Source organism: Budorcas taxicolor, chromosome 5 (genome assembly GCF_023091745.1).
Source record: "Budorcas taxicolor isolate Tak-1 chromosome 5, Takin1.1, whole genome shotgun sequence".
Classification (NCBI taxonomy): domain Eukaryota; kingdom Metazoa; phylum Chordata; class Mammalia; order Artiodactyla; family Bovidae; genus Budorcas; species Budorcas taxicolor.
In genome coordinates this window covers 138,962,319-138,975,868 of record NC_068914.1, presented here as the reverse complement: position 1 = coordinate 138,975,868, position 13,550 = coordinate 138,962,319, and the positions used below count along the sequence as shown (strand labels likewise).

Genomic DNA, 13,550 nt, shown 5'->3' with positions numbered 1-13,550 from the left:
GCATAGAGATTTAGAAGATATCAGATCTTCACAGAATTCACTATTTAGTATATGCAAATTATCCATTTAATGAAATGCATATTAAAACATAATTTTGATAAATGAATTTCAGTTAAGGAGATCTTATTTTTTTCATGACTTCCAAACTAAAGTCATTGAGCAATAATGTTTCACTTGGGGGGAAAAAAAGACCACTTATATCTCTGTTTCCTGGCTCTTACTTAAATCTTTTTGAAAAACTGGTATCATTGTAATCTTAAAACCCAGATGATAATAATGTCCAGCATCAGGTCAGTTTGTAAGCTTAGTATTCATGCTTTTTCATTATCTGGCCTTAACTTGCCTTTCCAAATTTGTGTGTTCTTCTTCACATTCTCCGTGTTTTTGCCCATAAATCCCCTCGCTTGCCTATCCCCATGCCTTGTTCATGCTTTTACCTGTTAGCAGAAAGATTCACAACTATTTCTACATTTCTAAATTCTCTCTCTCACAGTCCAGTATAAATGTAACCTTTTTCATGCAGACTGACCAAGAACATAATATACAGTCAGTGTTATATGTACTTCACTTATAAGAATATGCTACTGTCTTTTTATGGAGAAACAGTCTGAAAATGAAAGTAGAGTTGATACTCAAATTTTAGATGATTGATAGACTGCCAACATATGTTATTAAAAAATATGTTATATTAAAACAAGAGTCTGTGGTATAGATCATTAAATCATTAATTATTTTATCAGAAGTAGATGATTATTTCAGTTTCTGTCAAGATGATGTTCCATCAGCCAGGGCTTTTGTTTCCCAAGGAAAACTCAGTATCTCAGACCCAAAAAGCACAGAGGGAATAATCTCAACACTCATCTTCTGGGTCATGAACTGGTTTCAAATCATCAGGGAGAACTTGCCAGATGTGTGATATTTGCTATTTCCCAGTATTCTTGATGTAGAATGAAGACTCTCTAAAAGTAAGTGATTTCTAGGATGTTATAGTTCTCGCATTAAGAAACAGTCCTTTCTCCAATCATTATCCATCAACATGACTCTTTTTTTGTTAGGAGCCCCCACGCCCTGTGCACCCAGCACCCTTACCAGAAGCCCCACAACCACAGCGTCTGCCCCCTGAAGCTGCCAGCACGTCTCTGCCTCAGAAGCCTCACTTGAAGTTAGCACGAGTTCAGAGTCAAAATGGCATTGTACTGTCCTGGAGTGTTCTGGAGGTGGACAGAAGCTGCGCCACTGTTGACAGCTACCACCTGTATGCTTACCACGAGGAACCCAGTGCCACTGTACCCTCACAGTGGAAGAAGATTGGCGAAGTCAAGGCACTTCCCTTGCCTATGGCATGCACTCTCACCCAGTTCGTGTCTGGCAGCAAATACTACTTTGCAGTACGAGCCAAGGATATTTACGGGCGTTTTGGACCTTTCTGTGATCCTCAGTCAACAGATGTGATCTCTTCTTCGCAGAACAGTTAAACCTTGGAGCCTTTCTCTCTTCCTCTTTCAGAAGTTCTACTTTTTGGTCTTGTTTTAATCTTGTGCATGATACCCATTGTAAAATGCACATTGTGCAAGATTTCTTGGACCGATGTGTATATACACTACATTTGTTTATAATCAGAATAAACTCAGCCCATAAAGCAGGATCTTTTCCTGAACAATTCAGGCTTCAAGGTTTTGAAATGTAAATGTGCACCTTGCTTTAGTTTTGAGGCTGGGGTATATGTGTGGTGTGTGCTTTTCTGTATTTATATGTTTATTACAGTGGAATCTCCCATTTTCATTCTCAAATTTACCTCTCTTCCAGTGTGAAGTAAGTAGATCAAAGGATTTGAGGTATGTATCTGGCATGATTCTGCTTCTACGTGATCTGTAGGTTTATAGATAGATGATTTAAACTGACTCTAAATGGAACCCAAAGAAAAAATAAAAAGCAAAATGGTCAAATAGTTTAAAATAGGTTAATTTGAACACAGGGAAAGATCTTTTCATGTTTTCTTTTGTCTTTTCTGGGTTGTCAATTGATGAAAAAGAATTGCAGTGGGCCCTCCCTTTTCTAATCAGAGATTTTTTTCCATTTATTTTTGTGCCTTAAGGATTAACTGCAGAAGTAAACAGGGCCATTTTTCCATTGTGGTTTACTCTTCTCTGTCAACCTTTCATCCTCATTTCTCCTTTCTCTCCATCAAATGTAGCACATTTCCCTCAAGTAAATTTTAGACCAAGGCTTTTATATGTAGTCTCATCAGTGACATCATTACATTTAACTTGCTCTTTTCTTCCAAGAAAATTAATGCTTTTTATTTCTGGTCACTATTTAACTCTGTGTAAAGTGAACCAAAAGAAGACCACATTGTATAAGCCAATTTCTCTTCAAATATATTTTAATATCTATGTTGCACACTGTCTTAGAGATTATGAAAGCAATTCTGGTTTACCTTATCACCCAAAGCATACCTTATCACCCATAGTATTCTTTCGAAGAAAGTAAATAGTAAAATTCACAAAATACAGTAAGCTAAACTATCAAGGGAAAGCTCCATTTCTTCTTTATCCTCATATCATTCTTCCTGTATTAATCTTTTCTTTTGATGGTGCTAAGTTTTGTCTGATTCACCATATGTCAGCTTTGGATACGGTTTAAAGTATATCCTTTGGGGTCATTTATGTAAGAATGACTTTACAACTTCTGTGCATCTCTGTTCCTCTTCAAAGTTTTAATCAAACTTTGGTCATGGATTTTCTATTTGAGTGCCAGTTATACTGGTATCAGGTACGTGTTGGAGTGTAGGTAGCTTAAGACAGGAGAGATGGCGTAATTTGGGGGATGAGAGTGGGGTTGGCGATGCTTGGAAAGGAATTTATGGAGTTTGTGGAATACATTTTCAAGCCATCTTCCATATCATATTGGAAATCATATTCCTGCCTTCTTAAATGAGTTAGTCATTAATGTATGACTTACAAGAGGGATCTGTCATTTCCATATTAATGCTTCTTTGTTTGCAACTTCAATGGCTTGTAATAGGAAACATTCTACTTGTAAAGAAACTCTCTTTAGAGACTTTTACTGGTCACTGTACTGTCAGGTTGGATGTGAAGTTTGATTGATGTGGAAGAAAGCCTACAGACTGCCAAAAGTAAATGCTCCAAAATCTTCTTTTTGCTTTCAGAAAATATACCACAATGAGAATTAAAATTTCCATGAGTCATATTTGCCAACCAACTATGTAGGCGTTACTCATTGTGGGTCTAATGATGATGGTAAAGAAATTGCCAATGTCATGCCAATGAAAAATTTTAAAGGGAGAAATTGATGATCTTCTAGATGTATGTGAGCATCTGTCTTATATCTGCATGTACATATGTTTTTACCTGCAATGGTTGCAGTGTTGATTATGTGTTGAAGATCATTTCAGTTGACAGAATAGAAAGCCCATGTTCAAAATTGTCCTTTATTGACCGGTTTTATGGTCATGTGATAATTTGCTTACCTAGCCTAGAAAGCTTCCCTTCGTGAGTACTTTATGTTTACTAATCCTTTTTTTTTTTAATTATGCTTTTTTTTTTAAAATTATGCTTTCATAGCATTATATAATCAGGTGAAGAAAGCCCAGTAGAATGAAAATATTATTTTGACCTATACTGTGTGATTTCTGTCAGAGAAAAAAGAAATAACTTAAATAGTAACCCTAAAAAATAGATTTACTACAGTAAAATAAAACTTTTTATTCCAAGTGGTGGAGGGAAGGTACAAAGAGAGATTGTAATTATTTGAGGGGAAAGATATTATAAGATGGTTTCTTTGAATTAGCCTGCCACAGAATTTATAGGCAACAATTATGTTGGAGTTACCAGTGGGTGCTACTTGAACTCTAGGTTTTTATTTCAGGCAGGTTTTTTAATGTTGAAGAGAGCTTTCTGTTTGGTTTGTTTCTTTAGAGACAGAGAATGGAGGGCTCAACTAGAAATAGCTACTGGTCACATATTTTTTAATAGCAATCACACTTCATGGTACCTTTTTTAATTTCACAGTATCTTTTCTCAGAGTATTACAAATAAGCTTAATAATCCCATTTTGGGAATGCAAGTTTGCTACTTTTTTAGTCTGACAATACTTGTGTAAGTATTGCCTTATTGGAAATCCTGGAAACTTCTGATACTTCAACCTGAAATAGAGGATGTTTATATGACGTTTAAAGGTAATGGTGATGTTTGTTACTGTCTACTTTGTACTTCGTCGGAGTAATTTTCACCCAATTTTAAGTGTGACTAAGCCTCACATTTTAAAATTATATTCTTGCCAGTACATTTATAAAGTATATACAAAGACATCTGTTGGTAACAGGTGACTTTATGAGGTAACTATATCCCTCTATTTCTCTGGACTCACTTTTTAAAACATGCAGAATACTGTGTGCTATTTAACAAAGTCGAAGTTCATGAGAGAAATGAAGAGCAGAGCTTGCTTCCTTGAAAAGTGAATGTTTGTTGGGTTGCCATTTGCCTCACAGACATGTGTTCCCCACTGTCCCAACCCCCATTGCCAGATAGGAAATGAAAAGTTTGATTGAATAAAATGACCTCAAACAAGGAGCTTAGGACCACCTGTCAGCAGAACTCCTTAGGCAGGCTGCACCATACAGTTATCTTCCTGTGGCCGATAAGTGTTAACGTGGGTTTTTTTGTTTGTTTGCTCTTTTGCTTGTATTTTCCAAATTATTGTTTATGCAGCAAGGTGTTAATATTGCATGATATGCATTTATCTTGTTCCACAAATTTTCCAGTACTGTAAAAGATTAACAGAATAATGCCTGCGTTATCCTCTTCTCTCACTTGTATACACTGTGATGTTGGCACAGTACATTATCGCAAAGACTTCCAGGTGTTCTCCCAGACTTTCCTTGTGGGGCTATTTCAATATCCTGTGATTTATTCATTATTTTAACTTAATCATTGACCAGTCATTGGCCTGTTTTATTCTGATTTCCAGAAAGACCATGTCCCAGTATTAGATTATTGCAAATAACTCTATTTAAAACCAGTGTATAATTCTGCCTGCCTTACTCTCTACTGGGTAAATGATGGCCCCTCCCCTTTCTGAAAATTTTGGGACAAACAAAAAAGGTTAGAACAATTCCTGTAAAGTGTTTCATTAGTGTGGCAGGTTTATCCAATTCCAAAAACTTATTTTCCTTGAGCCAGCCAATGGGGAGGAATAGAATGATACAAACACGTGTTTTGTCTTCTCATCTTCAGTTTTATCATGCTAAGTTTGTCATTCTTTATTTTTCACTTGTAGAGTCAAATACCCACCCTTTATATTTAATTGCTATCTTAAAAAAAATTTTTTTTTTGTAAATAAGATAACTGGGCAATCAGACATCATTTGGGGAATCCTGGCTTTAGAATTTTATCAGCCATTTTCAAAATTAAATATAAAAATAATTCCTTTGTAGGAAACTTGCATCCTAGTATTTCTTTATTACAGTTGAAAGTGTAAATAATGACAATGTAAGACCTTCTGATGTCTAATAGAGACTGGGCTGTAGCAAGTTGCCCTATTTTTATTAGGTTTTGAAGGTTTTTGTGGGTTTTTTTTTCTTTTTTAAATGTACAGTAGAGTGGTGTCTGTATAAGTGTTAACTGTAGTGGGATTTTGTCCAGCAAGCCTGAAATTTATACTTTGAAATAAACTACTGGGTTTTTAACATTCTGAGTACTCTGATTCATTCTGTTATTCTCAGACCTTATGAGTATTCTTTTCTTCTGCGAGTCTCTCACCTTGTTAAGAGTCACTGTTACAGTGTTCAGTATGGTTTACTTAATTTGACAGCACCATGACACTCAAACAACATATAACCCTCCAGCTTTGAAAGAGACGTTGTTAGGCAGAGCTGCTGCTAGGTTAGATAAGCTGTTTTTAACTAACAGGTGACAACATTAAAGTCTGCTGTATTATGTTTGTGCACCACAGAAAGTCTTCGACTGTTGCTTGTCAATAACCAGAAAAAAACAAAAACATACTAACTGCATTTCTGTTGGAGGTTCCACCATCCCCTAGGGCTTTGTCATGAAGTCCATCCAGCGAGGAGAAGGGGAAAGAGCATGAGGCAGTCAGGGTCTGAGGAACGGGGCCTGGGAGTAGCACTCAACTCAGAGTCCACCCCAAGGACTCTGTCACATGGCATAGCTGCCCAAGGGAAGCTGGGAGGTGCGGCCTGTGCAGCCAGGCATACATGGAGACAGTGGATCTCGGGGTGAGGGAGCAGTTTCTACTGTACTTTCTGGTGTATAAGCTTGTGTGCTGAAATGGTATTGTTTATTTACCATATGTTTCTTATATGGTGCCCCACCCAATTGTAGGCGCTTGTTTTAAAAATGACAAAATCAGCAGCAGAAAATGAAAGTGATAGACTGAATTGAATATATTTCATTAAAACTAATTCTGAATGAAAAAACAGCTAAAATACTGCCTTTGGTATCTTACTTGCAGCCTTCTATTCCCTTATCTCCCTCCATTTTATGTCAAGTTACAAAATAGGTTTCATGGTAATAAAATCAAAGTTGTAGGCCTCTGGCATGCCCTCATGGAGAGTTTTGTTAAAACGGCTCCAGTGAAAAACAGGGAGGCCACCTTGTACAGTGGGCCCACTGATGGCATAGGCTTTGTACTTGGATGCCAGGTAGATGTCTGCCACCTGCAGAGAGAGAGGAGGGGGATGTTTTAGGAAACCATTGGGAAAAAAACACGACTGAGCCCCTTTAGGTGTGGTCCCTGCTCTTTGTCCAAAGTCACAATATTAGCTCCCCTTAAAATAACATCCTGCAAGCTTCCACAATATGCTCTTCTGTGTCCATTTGGCATCCAAATGTGAACTGACTAGTTGTTCAGTCACTAAGTCATCTGCCAGGCTCCTCTGTCCATAGGATTTCCCAGGGAAGAATACTGGAGTGGGTTGCCATTTCCTTGTTCAGGGGTGGGGTCTTCCCAACCCAAGGATTGAACCCATGTCTCCTGCTTGGCAGGTGGATTCTTTACCACTGTGCCACCTTGGAAGCCCTGCACTGACTTGTAGAAGAGTATTAAACTAACAGCCCAAAGTGTGAGATCTGGAGTCAGGTTACTCATATTTAGAATTCAACCTCCAAAATTTATTTTGACTTATTTTATTTCTTATTTGTAAAATTATACTAATAACCCTACTTCATAGAAGAGTTGTCATGAGGATTAATGAGAGCAGTACCTAGAATGTATTAATTCCTCAGTAAAAGTTGTTACTAATCAGGGCAGTAACAAGAGTATTAAAGTAGATGGAACTTGATATCAAAAAATAAGGTCCATGGTTCTTAAAAACACTTGAACATTGGATCACAGCAGAACTTAAGGTTAGACAGGAAAGCAGAAAATGTCTCATAACTTCAGATTTTCCTCATTCAAAATGGCTCTAGAGAAGTGATATTTTTAAAATATGTGCTTCAACAGAACCTTTTTTGATGAAAAATTGGCAGGCTCTTGTCTCCTGAAAAAGGTAAAATTTGGCAGATGAAAGCTTGGCTTGGTTTCTCCCCAGTTCAAGTAATTCTCTTTGTGTACTCTGGAATGGACATAACACTTTTTACACACTTTACTGAATGTTTGCAAATACCATTAAAAAGAAATAAATACAAAAGCATTCACTGGGGCTTCATGTGTGCCAGGCTCACTACATCCACTAAGTTTTTTGTACATTGCACAAAATCTTAGTCATTAAAGACTAAAGCTTGGCTCAAACCATTCTAAACCATCTTCTGTTTAGCCATTAGGCTGATAGAAAAAATAATGTGTTAGGAGGTTGGCATTTTTAATAGTTTTCAGAGCTGCAGATAGAACAATTAACTCATATCTAACAGATTTCTTCAGAATTTAGGACCATAGATGGAAATGAAAAGACACATTCCCAAGCCCAAAAGTACAAAAAGATGTGGTAGAATGATTCTTTTCCACCCCTAGATAGTTAACGCATAATCTTGGACACTCCAGGTGCAGTCCTGTGCCAATAAGTTGTTAACAATTAGCTCTCTTAGGAAAAAAAGACCCCAAGTTGTAGTGTTTGCTGATTTCCATGATGTAAATATTCTACCATTTCAGGCTATCAAACTGGTGTTGACATTTTAAACAACTGGTTCTCACGAGCCTATATGAGTGGGCTTCAACCCCACTGTAAACTTACTTATTACCTATATTGTGAGACACATTACAGCACTTAACAACTGTAGTGAAAACCCTTTAGTGCTTGAGCATCTGGCCCAATACTTATTCCTTCAGCTCAATTCAATTTCTGTTTAAAGTGACATCACTGTGCTCTCAATATGTTCTTTGGACTTTGGGCCAGTCTGGTAAAACTTAAGACAGCAACACTATCACCATCATCATCATCATTATGGTTATGCACATTCACAAATAATATGCTAAGTACTGTTGTAAACATTTTATAGATATTAAATATTCATTCTTCACAACAACCCTAGGAAGCAAGTACTCTTCTTTCCATTTTTCAGATGAGGAAACAGAAGCACTGTGAGATGATGTGATGAAGTGACAGAGCAGGGACTGGAAGTTAGTCCAAGGGACCTACCACTATAACCTCTGAAAAAGCTGATTCTGTAATTGAGTTCATGTTTAAGAGACATTGGGCTTCCCAGGTGGCTCAGCAGTAAAGAAGCCTCCTGCCAATGCAGGAGACACTGGTCAGTCCCGGAGTCAGGAAGATCCCCTTGAGAAGGAAATGTCAACGCATTCCGGTATTGTCTGGGAAATTCCATGGACAGAGGAGCCTGGCAGGCTACAGTCCGTGGGGTTGCAGAGTCAGACACAACTTAGCAACAGAGCATAGGCACAATAAGTTAAGAGACATTATTGTGATCTATGCCACAAAAATTTCTGAAGCTCTGCCTTTGAATAGGCCTAGGCACTGGAAAACCAATAGGGTGGGGCTTCCCTGGTGGCCCAGTGGGAAGGAGTCCACCTACCAATGTGGGAGAACGGGTTCAATCCCTGGTTCAGGAAGATCCCACTTGCCGTCAAGCACCTAAGCACATGGGCCACAACAGAGCCTGTGCTCTAGAGCCTGGGAACTGCAACTATTGAAGCCCGTGAAGCCACTGCAGTGAGAAGCCCAGGCACTGCAACTAGAGAGTAGCCTCTGCTTACCGTAAGTAGAAAAAACCCCAAACAACAAAGACCCACCACAGCCAAAATAAAGCAAACAGAACCCAACAGCACATTACCTTGGTGTCATAGCAACCTCCAGGACTCGGACTGTGTGAGTTTAGGTCCTCACGGCAACAGATGGTGTTGCAGGGATCACCCTTGCTATAAGGGTCCTCCTTGTAATCTAGGGAACAGTGATGGGACAGAGTGAGCACTGGCCATTCCGAGATGCATTCTTTCACAGTAAGCTGTGTGGCCCTATTCAAGCCTAGGTGTCCAGATCTGCTCAGCCTGCTCCCACATACGGAAGGCCCCTGTGGCTTGTACAGGGAGGAGGCAACCTCGAGCCCCTACTCCAGGCTCAACCTGCGTTCACAAACCGCAGTGATGACTGGACATTAGAGAAATAACAGAGCACAGGTGTGTGTCCAGTTTTTTTTTAACAAAACAAATACGAATCTTTGATATTGTTCATCAAAAACAAAGTGTTTACGGGTAATTTTTGTTTTAGTAGCTGCTTTTGTCCTTGGAAGGAAATCTGTGTTTGGGATGGTAGGGTAAAAAAGAAAAAGAAAAAAAGTTACCCTGTATGGGTTATTTCTTTTGTGTTTTACATAAGCCTTTTTTCAATTAAATCCATAGAATCTTCCCTATCATTTTTATAAAGAAGGACAAAATTCTATTTGTTGAATATATATTATGCATAGTATCAACTGAATACTAAATAATTCAATAACTTCTTAGACTGCCTTCTAGTACAGAGGTGATAAACGGATTCTTTATCCATGGGGAAGAAAAAGAGTTTGGAAGAATGACTCTTGACAAATGTGCTACGTACTGTTGTATCGCATGATGTATTTCATGGATTCCATATCCGTCACTTTTCCTTGGTCACGCCGGAAGATTTTAGCTCGGGGAGCCAGATCATAAGAGTAGTCCAAACCCAGCTTCCTGACCAGTATTGGATAGCCACTCCAGTTGTAAACTTTTTCATGGAAAGGAATGTTGTAGGAGGGCCAATATCCTGATTTGGAATGGAAGGGAGAGAAGGGTGGGATTGACAGGGAGGAAGACAGAAGAGAGAGGAAACAAAAGAAGTGTCATGAACGGTACTTTCTTTTGAACATCGGCACAGCTGTGTAATTACAAAGTAACATTACACAGAAAATAATGGCTGTGAACCCTGGTAACCACACAGATCCTTAGAAATTTACAGAACCAGTATAGCCTAGATTATTCCACTAGGGGGAGAAGAGCATCAGAATTCTTTGGTTTTTCACCCCAGATTCTTTTTTTTTTTTTTTTTTTTACTTTATTTTACTTTACAATACTGTATTGGTTTTGCCATACATTGACATGAATCCACCACGGGTGTACATGAGTTCCCAAACATGAACCTCCCCTCCCACCTCCCTCACCATAACATCTCTCTGGGTCATCCCCGTGCACCAGCCCCAAGCATCCTGTATCCTGCATCAAACATAGACTGGCGATGTGTTTCTTACATAATAGTATACGTGTTTCAATGCCATTCTCCCAAATCATCCCACCCTCTCCCTCTCCCTCAGAGTCCAAAAGTCCGCTCTACACATCTGTGTCTCTCTTGCTGTCTCACATACAGGGTCATCATTACCATCTTTCTAAATTCCATATATATGTGTTAGTATACTGTATTGGTGTTTTTCTTTCTGGCTTACTTCACTCTATAATCGGCTCCAGTTTCATCCATCTCATTAGAACTGATTCAAGTGTATTCTTTTTGATGGCTGAGTAATACTCCATTGTGTATGTGTACCACAGCTTTCTTATCCATTCATCTGCTGATGGACATCTAGGTTGTTTCCATGTCCTGGCTATTATAAACAGGGCTGCGATGAACACTGGGGTACATGTGTCTCTTTCTATTCTGGTTTCCTCAGTGTGTATGCCCAGCAGTGGGATTGCTGGGTCATAAGGCAGTTCTATTTGCAATTTTTTAAGGAATCTCCACACTGTTCTCCATAGTGGCTCTACTAGTTTGCATTCCCACCAACAGTGCAAGAGGGTTCCCTTTTCTCCACACCCTCTCCAGCATTTATTGCTTGCAGACTTTTGGATCACAGCCATTCTGACTGGCGTGAAGTGGTACCTCATTGTGGTCTTGATTTGCATTTCTCTAATAATGAGTGTTGAACATCTTTTCATGTGTTTGTTAGCCATCCAATCCGTATGTCTTCTTTGGAGAAATGTCTATTTAGTTCTTTGGCCCATTTTTCGATTGGGTCATTTATTTTTCTGGAATTGAGCTGCATAAGTTGCTTGTATATTTTTGAGATTAGTTGTCAGTTGCTTCATTTGCTATTATTTTCTCCCATTCAGAAGGCTGTCTTTTCACCTTGCTTATATTTTCCTTTCTTGTGCAGAAGCTTTTAATTTTAATTAGATCCCATTTGTTTATTTTTGCTTTTATTTCTGGGAGGTGGATCATAGAGGATCCTGCTGTGACTTATGTCGGAGAGTGTTTTGCCTATGTTTTCCTCTAGGAGTTGTATAGTTTCTGGTCTTACGTTTAGATCTTTAATCCATTTTGAGTTTATCTTTGTGTGTGGTGTTAGAAAGTGATCTAGTTTCATTCTTTTACAAGTGGTTGACCAGTTTTCCCAGCACCACTTGTTAAAGAGATTGTCTTTACTCCATTGTATATTCTTGCCTCCTTTGTCAAAGATAAGGTGTCCATATATGTGTGGATTTATCTTTGGGCTTTTTATTTTGTTCCATTGATCTATATTTCTGTCTTTGTGCCAGTACCATACTGTCTTGATGACTGTGGCTTTGTAGTAGAGCCTGAAGTCAGGCAAGTTGATTCCTCCAGTTCCATTCTTCTTTCTCAAGATTGCTTTAGCTATTCGAGGTTTTTCGTATTTCCATACAAATCTTGAAATTATTTGTTCTAGTTCTGTGAAAAATACCGCTGGTAGCTTGATAGGGATTGTATTGAATCTGTAGATTGCTTTGGGTCGTATACTCATTTTCACTATATTGATTCTTCCAATCCATTCTTAAGGCAATCTATTAAGCAGAAGAAAACCTGACTTCTAGGCTCAGAGTTGAATAATTAGGCCTTTGTCAGTTAACCTCATTTCTCCCCCCTCTTTTTTTTTTTGTTTTTTTAGTAGGAAGAGGGAGAGGAAAAGTTATACTGTGAAGGGATTGGAGATGATCTTAAGATTCCAGTAGACTTTTAACTCCTCTGACCCTAAACATTCATAAGGCTCAGCTTCATTTGAAGCTTCACAGTGTGCCAGCCCTTCATCACTAGGCATCAAACGTGACACAACTTTAATAAAATCGCCATTTCAGGAACATCTCAGATTATGGTAGCCTGGGGTATTGCGGCAGGACTGTCAGCCAATGTAGGACCACCTTCACCATTCAGGGTTTAGCTTCCACTCACATCTTCTCTTGGCCCTTGTCTGCCTTCCTTTCTCCTTATTATTTTATAGGATCCGCTGCTCGGGATGAAGTTATTAGGACAAAATAAATGATAAAACACTCAACCTCACTGATTCTGGGGCATGGAGCCAGCATCAAGGTGAAGGCAGACAAAGACAACATTGAAAGTACAGGCTAAAAATCACGTTTATTATTGCAGTATATCTAGGTAATTGAGACTTGGAGGTTAGACTGCCTGGTATGTGACCTTACAGAAGTTACTTAACCTCTCTGTGGCTCATGTCTTCATCTGTAGAATGTGAACAATGATGTCTTACCTCACAAGGATCGCTGCTGTGAGCATTAAGTGAGTTCAAATGGATGGCAGAGCTTACAACAGGGTCTGGTACTTTGTAAGCACTAGATGAACATTAACTATTACAGTTCTCTACGTGAATAGCTCAAATGAATAATAAAAATCGTTGCTGTTTAAATTGTCATAAAGCTTTATGATTAAAAAAGCATTTAAAAGAGTATCTTGTATTGGGTTGGCAAAAAAGTTTCTTCAGGTTTTTCCATCACAGTGTATAGAAAAACCTGAACAAACTTTTTGGCCAACCCAATATAGTATCAAAACCACCTACTGATGTATAAATATTACCATTCTTCCTTCTAAAGGAAGAAACAGAGGTTCATAGAGGTTGAAAGCCTTCCTTCTGACTAAAAGCACCCAGGACTTCTATCGATAGATCATTGCGGCTTCTAAATACTAGGTTTGTGGGGCTTTTTAAAAAATGGCTGCACGACATCACTTATTTGGGAAAATCATATGTTTCTTCCTCAGCTTTTCTTCCCTTTCAGTAAGATGGTAACAATACTGCTGCTGCTGCTGCTAAGTCGCTTCAGTCGTGTCCGACTCTGTGTGATCCCATAGACGGCAGCCCACCAGG

The 13,550-nt window shown here is 38.6% G+C and overlaps 2 protein-coding genes across 3 annotated transcripts in view; one reads left to right on the top strand and one right to left on the bottom strand.

Annotated features, from left to right (window-relative positions):
* ATF7IP (activating transcription factor 7 interacting protein) overlaps nt 1-1,626 on the top strand; it is a 57,858-nt gene extending 56,232 nt beyond the window's left edge. Inside the window, exon 14 of the mRNA XM_052640354.1 lies at nt 1,056-1,626. Within this exon, the coding sequence (XP_052496314.1) occupies nt 1,056-1,475 (420 nt within the window). The 3' untranslated portion in view covers nt 1,476-1,626. The remainder of the gene's footprint in view (nt 1-1,055) is intronic.
* A 4,790-nt stretch (nt 1,627-6,416) lies between these two features.
* PLBD1 (phospholipase B domain containing 1) overlaps nt 6,417-13,550 on the bottom strand; it is an 86,745-nt gene continuing 79,611 nt past the window's right edge. For both annotated transcript variants that reach the window (XM_052639894.1, XM_052639895.1), the window contains 3 exons: nt 10,028-10,213; nt 9,267-9,373; nt 6,417-6,697 (listed from right to left, as the gene is read on the bottom strand). In XM_052639894.1, the coding sequence (XP_052495854.1) occupies nt 6,530-6,697; nt 9,267-9,373; nt 10,028-10,213 (461 nt within the window). In that variant the 3' untranslated portion in view covers nt 6,417-6,529. The remainder of the gene's footprint in view (nt 6,698-9,266; nt 9,374-10,027; nt 10,214-13,550) is intronic.